At 42.5% G+C, this 11480-nt stretch overlaps 1 protein-coding gene across 1 annotated transcript; it reads right to left on the minus strand.

Moving 5' to 3' along the window:
* Positions 1 to 1464: 1464 nt before the first annotated feature.
* On the minus strand, positions 1465 to 5912 carry aplnra (apelin receptor a). The gene has a single exon (XM_060843524.1). It carries the CDS (start codon positions 5852 to 5854, stop codon positions 4766 to 4768), a length of 1089 nt encoding a protein of 362 aa, XP_060699507.1. The 5' UTR covers positions 5855 to 5912; the 3' UTR covers positions 1465 to 4765.
* Between the last annotated feature and the right edge of the window lie 5568 nt (positions 5913 to 11480).

Consider the following 11480-nt stretch of genomic DNA (forward strand, 5'->3'; position numbering starts at 1 on the left):
CTTCCTGAGCTTTAGGGTTTTAGGAATCATGATGTGGGTTTGTGCAGAAATGTTGGGTTGGGTAATTATTTTGTATTCACTTGTAGGATATGAACGTCATTAGCTGGTCTTTGAATTAAGTTTGTTGATTCGCCATTTCAGAGGGTGAACTATATCTTGCTGTGGGTGTGGAGTCACATGAAGGCCAGACTGGGTGAGGATTGCAGATTTCGTTCCCGAAAAGGGCATTAGTGAGCTAGATGGATTTCTAACAATTGGCAATAGTTTCATGGTTATTATTAGATTTTTTAATTCCAGATAGTGTTTCTTTTAATTGAATTCAAATTCCACTATTGTTGTGGCAGGATTTGAAACTGTCCTCAGAACATTTGCAAAGTTTCTGGATTTGTAGTCTAGCATAATACCACTGGGCCATTGCTGCCCTTAAATTGAGGGGGTGTTTGAGAATATGGGAAGGGTGTATAAATCCTCAATTTTAGTGGGCTATATTTAACAGGCTTACTCACCTGAGGCCTCTGACTTATTTTGGGCCTTGGAAGCTGCTACGGCATTGCAGGAAATGCTGGGTATCTTTAAATGTTCTGCCAATGTAGGGCTTGGAGTTCAAACTGCACATTTCATGACATTTATGTAAATGTCATTGAACAAGGAAAAGTGTGGAACTCTGGCTGAAAAGAATTGTGGTTACTAATGGGAATCCATACATACAGCACTCTGCTATTAGAAGGTAATATTTGGTCTTTTAAGCAGACTTTGAAAAGTACAAGATGTCAACCCCTCTCCTTTTTAGTAGTTCAGTAGACAAACTAATTAACTTACAGACTTTTGTGTTTGTTTCTATTCTAACCTCCATCTTTGAGATTATTTTAGATCTGTTTTTAAATGCTTCTGTCTGGAAGTCCCTCTCTTGAGAGTATGTTTATTAACTTTGATACTAGGGCACATTTTCAGTATTCAGAACACTCTAACTACTGAAATTATATTACAACACAATAGAATTGAAAAGGGGGAGCTTAGAAATGAGGGATCATTAGTAGAAGTGCAGGGGCAATTGAGAACAAAAAACATTTATAATTGGAAACTGGAATTTGGGGTTATTTGGTTTGGAAGGAAAAAGTGATGGGGGTAGGTTGTTCTAGTAATGGAGATGACCAGGGTTAGTAGGACTCAGCTTTGAATTTGTAAAGAGGTTCGGAAAACATCTAGTAACTGAAACAATAGGAAATGCATGGAGGGGAGCAGTAGGCAATTCGAAGGAAACCATGAAATGCTGTGCATCGCAGACAGTGTGTGTTCAAAAGATGGATAATGTGGATGAATGAGTGAACATATAAGAGACAACTGTTGAATGATAGTACAAATCAGATTTTTGTAAGTGTGAATTTGAGATCAATAGCAGATAGTTATGGAACATTTGCATTCTTGTTTTAATTATTACAATCACACTAAAAACACAATCAAGACTATATTTCATGTCTTTACTGTCCAATTGGACACTTTTACAAAAAGGATTTTGCCAGAAGCACATTCACATTAAACAGTAGCACAATAACAATATAGACTGATACGGTAGTAATGATATAGCATGTCAAACTGGTCCACAGTCAGACAGTGATACAGTAGCTCAAACAATTCAAATAAAGCATACAAAATGGATGAAGGTTGTACAGCCACCTCAGTTAAGGCAAATAATGTTTACAATGTCCAGTGTCTAACTGGTGCTTATTACAAATTAATGCACCAATTTATAAACAATTTGCTTTCAACCTTTAACAATCCAAAAATTCTCACAGTGTACTCAGATATATTTGACCCAAAGATATTTCAGTTATTCCCTACAGCAATGCTAAAATCCAACAGAAGCTCCAAAAGCATTCACAAAATAATAGGTTAACCTCTCAAAACAAGAGGGGCCAAAGAATACTTTTTAAAAAAAAACCTTTAGTAGATCTTATCTGTAGCAGTGTATTGACTTCCAAATGAACAATTAACAGTTCATTTCTTTTTGGTTAGCTGATGGTTTGATATAAACAGAAATTATTAAACAGTTGCAATTGTTAAATAGTCTCCAAGCCAAGTTACTCCCTCTTACATGGGTAAAGTTTCTAATTGCCTAATATGGAGAATACGTTCTCTCCTCCCAGGGAGATACTAATTTACCTAAAACTAGGAAGCTTTGTGTGCAAATTGGCAATAGTTAATGCTGCTTGGAATTTATGAGAAATGTGGTAGGTTGGCTTATGACAATGACTGATCTTGTGATCTATTGTAATAAGACCCTAAAAAGCTGTTTGAGTTTCATGAGTTCATCGGTGAATGGGAATCAATTCCCAAGGCACAAACTGAAGGAAGAACACCTCATCTTATGCCTCTGGAGCTTATAACCTTATGGCCCCAACAGTTTCCAAATCCCCCCACCTCATCCCTTGTCCAGCCCTCCCTCTCCACCCTGTCCCTTGATCTGTCCTACCTGTCTATCTTCCCCTCCCGCCTATCCGTTCCACCTTTCCCACTGTCCAATCTCAATCAACTACCTGTATCCACCTATCATCAACCCAGTTACCTTTCCCCCCAATCATTTCTCAGCTCCCTTACCCCACCCCAGCCCTGATGAACGGTCCTCCCCGAAACATCAACTCTCCTGCTCCTCTGATGCTGCTTGACCTGCTATGCTTTTTCCAGCTCTACATTTTATCTGTTCTGATTTTCCAGTATTTGCAGTCCTTATTACCTTCAATATGAATAACTTGGAAACAAATGAGTGCCTTTGTCATAAGTGAGTATATTTGATTACTGATTTCTATTCAGTTTTTTTTCAGTCTTGGAGGCAACAAAGGGACTGGTTTTCTTTCCCTGTCTCTAATGAAGTTGCTACCCAAAATATTAGCCAACCCTCTTTCTTATTCTATTAATCTTACAGTTCTAGCATTTCTGTTTTTATTTCAGATCACTTGAAGAATCGGTGTACTGCAGGCTCTCAGGTAACCATGGAGCAGTTTCTTGGTTAGGTCTGGCATTCTGAAAGTATCAAGTGGGTGGGTTAGGAGGTGGGGTTTGGGAGAGCAACAACAGAAACACCCTAAACGTCACATGTCTGGTGCTTATGATTTCCCTGTTAGGTTATACAAGATAGCGACAGAATTCCGCTGACTCCTCAGCAGAAGAGCTGGATAATAAATGTGCAGACTTATATATAGGAAAAATAAATTTGATGTCTGAAATGTAATGTGTGCACAAGAATAGCATGACCAATTGTATAGAGATCCAAATAATTTTATGAATAAAGTGAATTTTTAAAATTAAAAAAAGACAGAATGTGGTTCTGAATGTGGGCACGGTCCATTGTGATACCTGTATTCTGGATTGTAGCGACATAGCAACCCTCCTTCAACAGGTTAAACGCTGCACACTTTCGGACTGCAGACTGTTACCTCCATATAGTCCAGAATTTGATGTTAAAAGTGGTATATTGGGCTTATTTTTTAAAAACAGTTTGAACCTTCACAATGCGTTGACTTTCCCTGTTAATTGGTGCCGAGATAACACGACCACGTGTTAAATTAAATCAGGAACTCCCCGTGATTGTTTCACACACTGGAACCGGCTCTGTAGACAGAACGTCAAAGGCTGGACTTACAGCAAAGTTACCTGAACATTTAAGAATAGTATTTTACGGAAGAGCGAAAAAATATCCCTAACAGTTTCTTTTAAAGTAATGCTGACTAACAGTAGATGCCAGATGTTCATTTTGCTTCCTTTAATATTTGAATCCCTGATTTACCACAAAGGAATTTTAAAAAGTAAATACAGGGTACATTGAGGTTTATTATTTCCGCTACAATTGTACAAATATAGGTTTAATTAATTAAAAAAGCAGGTTATGTTTAGAATATAAATTTTAGCTCTCCTATCCAGTGTTGCAACACAAGCAAGCGTGGCGCCAGAAGCAGTAAATGTACATATTTATCTACAATATTCGGTCCCTCAGTAAAACGAATAAGGTGCCCACTAACTCTCTCTGAATCTTGCCGGGTCTCTGTCCTGGTGTATTGACCTGGTGTGGACCGCTCACTCGGGTGTGTTCCCGGGTAAAGCCAGAGAACGAGCCCGACGCAGCCGCTCTGGGAACTGCAGGAAAACATCGGAGGAAAGCGGCACAACTCAGACTCTGAAAAGGCGCCTCGTCCCTTCGAGCAGGTCACAGCGAGGGGCGGCCTGCCTTGGATTCAATGAGAACAGACTGGAGAGCAGGGGGCGAAGGAGAGGGAGGAATAATCGGAAGAAATGCGAGGACCACGAGACACAGAGAGAATGAGAAAGAAGACCGTGAGGGTGAAGAGCGGGAGTGAAAAATAAAACACTGCTCGGATGAATGAAATAAGAGGACAGAAGAAACCGGCTTCTGCCTCTGGATCGGAGTTCCTCTCACAACCCAGATGTTAGAATCTATTTTAAAAAGAAAACAAAATAAGCAACTCCAGCTAATCTCTCCCGGCGCTCGATTTCCCAAGGCGGGGTAAACGGGAGAATCTCCGCCGGTCCCTGAGACAGAGCTGGGCTCCTCAGCCCGGACAGTCCGGTCAGGAGCAAGGACCCAGCCTGGGGCCGGGGACGCTGCTCCCGTTCAACAGTTCGTCTGCCTGGCATTGGGCTGAGGGCTATTTGGGTTCGTTCGCAGACAGGCGGAGAGGACTTAGGGTTATTGGCTCTGTCTCTCTCTCTCTCTCTCTGGGTCTCTTTCTCCCCCTCCCTCGCCGCCAGCTTTTTAGACTTTGGTGGCGGAGGAGGGTGCCTCGGATTTGGTGGGGTTGCTCATGCTGGAGGAGATGGATGTGATCGGGGCGTGCAGAGCTTTCTTGAGCCGGGAACAGCGCAGCACGCAGAGGCACTCTGAGCGAAACCGCTGGTCAAAGAAGGCGTAGAGGAAGGGGTTGAGGCAGCTGTTAATGTAAGCCACACATGTGGCGTACGGATGAGCCGAGATAAAGAACTCATCGACGGAGCACGGGATCTTGATGAGATCCAGCCAGATGATCGCATCGACGGTCTTAATGATGTGGAAAGGGAGCCAGCAGATAGCGAAGACCAGTACCAGGGCCGTGATGATCTTCAGGAGGCGTTTTTTCTTCTGCTCTTCCTTCTTGACGTTGTGGAAGTGCCTGTTGACTGTGTTGCCAATGGCGAGGTAGAAGCCGGACATCAGCAGGAAAGGCAGCAGAAAGCCCACGGAGCTGGCGAACAGGCTGAGACCCCCGACCCACAAATGCTCACTGGCCTCATTCGCCACCAAAGTGTAGTCCATGGCACACAGCGTCTGGTTCTCTTTTTCCTGCGTCCGCCGCAGGATTAACGCCGGGGAAGCCAGGACTCCGGCCACTGTCCAGATGAGGGCTAACGAGAGGAGGGTGGTCCTCTTGGAGCGCAGCTTGTTGCTGGACAGCGAGTGGACTATGGCCAGGTAGCGGTCAAAGCTGAGGCAGGTCAGGCAGAAGACGCTGGCGTACATGTTGACCATCACCAGGTAACTGCTGAGTTTACAGAGGAGCCAGCCGAAAGGCCAGTGATAGTCCAGGGCAGCGTACACTGCCCACAGGGGTAAGGTGATGACAAAGGCCAGGTCAGCCAAGGCCAGGTTCCCGATGTAGGTGTCTGCAGACCTCCTCTTGCTGCGGGACCTCCACACTATGCAGATAACCACTCCGTTCCCGGACAGTCCGAAGACGAAGACCAGCATGTAGAGGACAGGGACCACCGAGTTCGAGTGCTCCCAGTCAGCATAATCACACCCGTATTCGGAAAAGTTCATCAGCTCACTGTAGTTTTCCTCCGCGAACTGACTCATTGAATTATCCATAGGGATCAGCTTCACAGAGGGGAAACGTTGTTACTGTGGACGTCCAAGTTTGCATGCTGACTGATATACCCCAGGGGTCCGCCCCTGAAGATAAGAGCCCCCACTCCCAAACCAATCAGCAGCTCTTAAAGGGACAGATCCAGTTACACCCAACTCAGCAACACTATCCCTTAAAGATACAGTCCCGCGTGTAGTCGCAAACATGTATCCAGACATCCCCGATATCCCGGCATTTGATTCATTTATTACTTCATTTATTTATCCTTTATTACTCAGGAAGAAACTTAGAGGTGTGTGTGTTGGGGGGGGGGGGTGTGAAGAGAGAGAGAGAAAAAGTCGCACTGACTCCGAATTGAGATGCATTTTGCAGGATTTTACATTTCTGGTTCAGGTTTTGAATGCTGAAGTTTCAGTGAATTCAGACCATAAAGAAATAATCCGATTCTCACTTGGAAGACCGATTTGGGATGGGAAATATTTGACTCCACCCATCTATTCTCTCACACGGTCTCGGGTTTATTGTGCTGACATTTGGCGAGGTATCAACATTACCAGGTAAATGCGCGCTTTAGAATGTTTGTTGACACCTCAAAAAAAGCTCCAGACGTTACTCAATTGATACAGTTGACACACACACTTTCTCACACTCATAACCCCCACCCCAGACAGACAGACACAAAGACCCACATGCACACTTATATTTTGTGTGGTGAATTTATATTGCAGAGTTACCTTGTACTTTGCTCAAAAACTGCATATATTTATGTAGAACTCTGAGCTCAAAAACTGCAGGAATTTATGTAAAACTCTGTTATCTCACTTATTAGATTAGAATCAATCTAAACATCAGGTCATAGACAGAGAACACAGGGGGCTAACACCTTCAACATATTGTCTAGCTATCACCATTGTTAGCAGCTAACCTGAGAATGGAACTTTAAAAAGAAGGATTTTGTGATTTACACATGAAAGAAGTGAAACTATCACTGTATTCTAACAGCTGAAAGGCTTAACAGACATCAATTTTCAATGTATAATTTCAGTTACATCACACTGTAAATGTTTGCTATAAATTCTGTGTTACGATTGAGCCTCCACAATCACCTGATGAAGGAGTATCGCTCCGAAAGCTAGTGTGCTTCCATTTAAACCTGTTGGACTATAACCTGGTGTTGTGTGATTTTTAACTTTGTACACCCCAGTCCAACACCGACATCTCCAAATCATGACAATTGATACAGATATCCTAAAACAGTCCCCAAATAAAATAAAACTAGAGGATAACCCCCTCAAAGACCGAGACCCACCCTGCAAATTCAGAGGGACGTCAGAGGCTGCAATAAGCAAGGAGGCCCCTGCACAGGACTCAATCAACACGGAAGCCCCAAGCAGTGAAAGATAAGACGCTGGTTTATACAGTAAATAGTCAACTGGTCGATTTCTCGTCCATATCAAATGGAACACATGCATTTCACCGATGTGTGATCCGACTGGAGCACAGAAAATAAATAAATACTAGGTGGGGATTCTGAGGGAGTTGAGAAAGACTGGATCAGATAAATTGTGTGAAAAACCACAATATTCGGTGTGCGTTCTAATACTTCGGCCAGGTCACGTCTGTCTAACGAAGTCAAAGAGTACTTTATTGATGTACCGCCAAAGTGTTGCGAATTACAAGTCCAAAATAATTTCAATTCTACCAGCGTGATGAACATGTCCTACTTAAGATACTAACATCATCAGCCAAAATTACTCCTTGGCTCATTCACTTCTGGGCTGCTAACCTCTCTGATTATTATAACCATTTTTAAAAACCATGATGAGGAGGTGCTGCTATTGGACTGGGATGGACAAAGTTAAAAATCATACAACACCAGGTTATAAATCAACAGGTTTATTTTAATATCAGAATAACTGAAGGACCATGTCCTTTAAACTGAAGGCGAATTGATTTCAGAGATGGAATTGTTTATTTCTCAAAACTCAACCCACTAGGGGAATGTTTCAAATTTGATATTTTGTATAATGATACCCAAAACCTATATACTCAAAAAAAGCGTTGTGAATCTAAATAACCAGGATCTTGGCTTGTATCACCCTACAAGTGACCCCACTTCATCATACATTCTCTCTCTCTCTCTCACACGCACACACACACACACACAAACATTCTCTCTCTCACAGACTTACACGCACAAACACACACTCTTTCACACGCATATACTCCCTTACACTCACACACAGCCTCTCACACACATACAGGGCCATAGTCATAGGGTCAGAGATGTACAGCACAGAAACAGACTGTTCGGTCCAACTCACCCATGCCGACTAGATATCCCAACCTAATGTCATCCCACCTGCCAGCACTCAGTTGATATCCCTCCAACCCCTTTCTATTCATATACCCATCCAAACGCCTTTTAAATGTTGCAAGTGTACTAGCCTCCACCACTTCCTCTGGCAGCTCATTTTACACAAACACCACCCTCTGTGTGAAAACGTTGCCCGTTAGGTCTTTTTAAATCTTTCCCCTCTCGCCCTAAACCTATGCCCTCTAGTTCTGGACTCCCCCACCCCAGGGAAAAGACTTTGTTTATTTATCCTATCCATGCCCCTCATAATTTTATAAACCTCTCTAAGGACACCCCTCAGCCTCCATCGCTCCAGGAAAAACAGCCCTAGCCTATTCAACCTCTCCCTATAGTCAAATCCTCCAACCCTGGCAACATCCTTGTAATTTTTTTCTGAACCCTTTCAAGTTTTGTAACATCCTTCCAATAGAAAATTGCATGCAATATTTCCAAAGGTGGCCTAACCAATATCCTGTACAGTTGCAACATGACCTCCCAACTCCTGTTCTCAATACTCTGACCAATAAAGGAAAGCATAGCAAATGCCTTCTTCACTGTCCTATCTACCTGCAACTCTACTTTCATGGAGCTATGAACCTGCACTCCAAGGTCTTTTTGTTCAGCAACACTCCCGAGGACATTACCATCAAGTCTATAAATCCTGCTAAGATTTGCTTTCTCAATATGCACCACCTTGCATTTATCTAAATTAAACTCCATCTGCCACTTCTCAGCCCATTGGCCCATCTGATCAACATCCTGTCGTAATCTGAGGTAATCTTCTTCATTCTCCAATACACCTCCACTTTTGGTGTCATCTGCAAACTTACTAACTATACCTCTTATGTTCGCATCCAAATCATTTATATAAATGTTGAAAAGTAGTGGACCCAGCACCATTCCTTGTCGCATTCCACTAGTCACAGGCCTCCAGTCTGAAAAACAACCCTCCATCACCAATCTCTGTCTTCTACCTTCGAGCCAGTTCTGTATCCAAATGGCTACTTCTCCCTGTATTCCATGAGATCTAACCTTGCTAGCCAGTCTCCCATGGGGAACATTGTCGAAAGCTTTACTGAAGTCCATGTAGATCACTTCTACTGCTCTGCCCTCAGTTAGCCTCTTTGTTTGGGGTCCAACACCCCCCCACCCCCAACCTTATTAGTTTAAATCCTCCCAAGCAATTCTAGCAAATTTCCCTGCCAGTATATTTGTCCCCTTCCAATTTAGGTGCAATCCGTCCTTCTTGTACAGGTCACTTCTACCCCAAAAGAGATATCAATGATCCAAAAATGTGAATCCTTCTCCCATATACCAGCTCCACAGCCATGCATTCATCTGCTCTATCCTCCCATTCCTGCCCTCACTAGCTCATAGCACCCAGAGTAATCCAGATATTACTACCCTTGAGGACCTCCTTTTTAAATTTCTGCCTAACTCTCTAATCTCCTTTCAGAATCTCAACCTTTTCCCTTCCAATATCATTGGTTCCAATGTGGACAATGACCTCTTGCTCGCCCCTCTCCGCCATGAGAACATTCTGCACCCTCTCTGAGACATCCTTGATCCTGGCACCAGGGAAGCAATACACCATTCTGCCTTTTCTCTGCTGGCCACAGAAACGTCTGTCTGTACCTCGAACTACAGAATCCCCTAACAGAATTGATCTGTTGGAAGCCAATGTACCCCTCGTTGCATTAGAGCCAGTCTCAATACCAGAAACTTGGCTGTTCATGCTACATTCCCCTGAGAATCCATCACCCCCTACATTTTCGAAAACAGCATACCTGTTTGAAATGGGTATATCAACAAAAGATTCCTGCCCTATGTGCCTACCTCTCTTACCCGTCCTGGAGTTAACCCATCTATGTGACTGTATCTGAGACTTCCCCCCCTTCCTATAACTGCCATCCATCACATACTGTTGCTGTTGAAAATTCCTCATTGCTTCTATCTGTCTCTCCAACCGATCCACTCATGTTCACTTTTGGAGTTAAGGAATAAATTGATATTATTTTCTTTCAATCGTGGAATTTGTGAGTTCTCTGTCACTCATATTTTAACAGATTATGAGGCGAGGCAAACGTTTCTGGGAATTTGGTTTAATTAACAGGTGGATTCATCACTGGGTTGTAACAGTTTAGGGGCTCGGGTCTGTGATTTGGACAGGTTTAGACAGATAGATTTGGATGGATTTGGAGTACGAAAGATTCCAGCAGATTTAAACACTTGCCAATTAGTATCGTAATTCTTTAAAAAACGTAGGTGAGACAAATTGTTTAATTTCAGATACTTGTGGTTGGTAAATTAAAAGTGAGAGAAATTGCTCTTAAGCTTGCTAAAGAGGTTCTGGCATTTGAAGATGATACCTAAATTTGCCAAGAAAGTTTAGAAATACAGAAGGAGGATATACTTTAGCATTAGCAAATAGGTTAGAATTGGGTGTAATCAGGGACAAAAGGAAAGCTGAAATTGTAAGGGAGTTAGTCAAGCACTTAGGTGTGTCAGAGAAACAGACAAGTGCAGTAAAGTTAGAAAAACTTAAATTACAATTGAGGCAAATGGAGTTAGAAGCTCAGGAAAGAGAATGAAGAGTCATGAGAGGGGAGAGAGAGAGAGAGAGAGAGAGAGAGAGAGGAAAAAGAGAGAGAAGATTCTTAGATGACCAAAGAGAGAGAAGAAAGAGAAAAGGAGAGAATTTGAACTTCAGAAGTTGTGAATTAGTCAGGAAAGTCAAGTTAACAGGACGGAGATGAAGAGAGAATGTAGTGATATACACAAATGCATTAAAACATTACCACATTTTTTTGAGTAAGATGTTGACACCTTCTTTATTTCATTTGAAAAATTGCCCTGGCAGCTGGAGTGGTCAGAGAACTTGTGGGTAAATCAAGTTCAGACTAAGCTGGTGGGCAGAACTAGTGAGGTATTTGCAACACTGTCAGATGAGGGGTCAAGAGATTATGTAGATGTCAAACAGGTTATTTTGAGTGCATATGAATTGGTACTGGAAGTGTATAGACAGTGGTTCAGAAATGTAAAGAGGGAACCAAGTCAGACTTACTTTCAGTTCAAAAGAACTAAACATAGTAATTTTGACAGATGAGTGTGGGTCTTAAAAATAGATAAGGCCTATGAGGCTCAAAGAGAAATATTCTGCTGGAGGAGTTTAAAAACTCACTTCCAGAGATGATAAGAATTCATGTGGATGAACAGAAAGTTCAAGAAGTGAAAAGATAGCAGAGATGGCAGATGAATATGCATTGGTGCAC

Source organism: Hemiscyllium ocellatum, chromosome 24 (genome assembly GCF_020745735.1).
Source record: "Hemiscyllium ocellatum isolate sHemOce1 chromosome 24, sHemOce1.pat.X.cur, whole genome shotgun sequence".
In the NCBI taxonomy this organism is placed as follows: Eukaryota; Metazoa; Chordata; class Chondrichthyes; order Orectolobiformes; family Hemiscylliidae; genus Hemiscyllium; species Hemiscyllium ocellatum.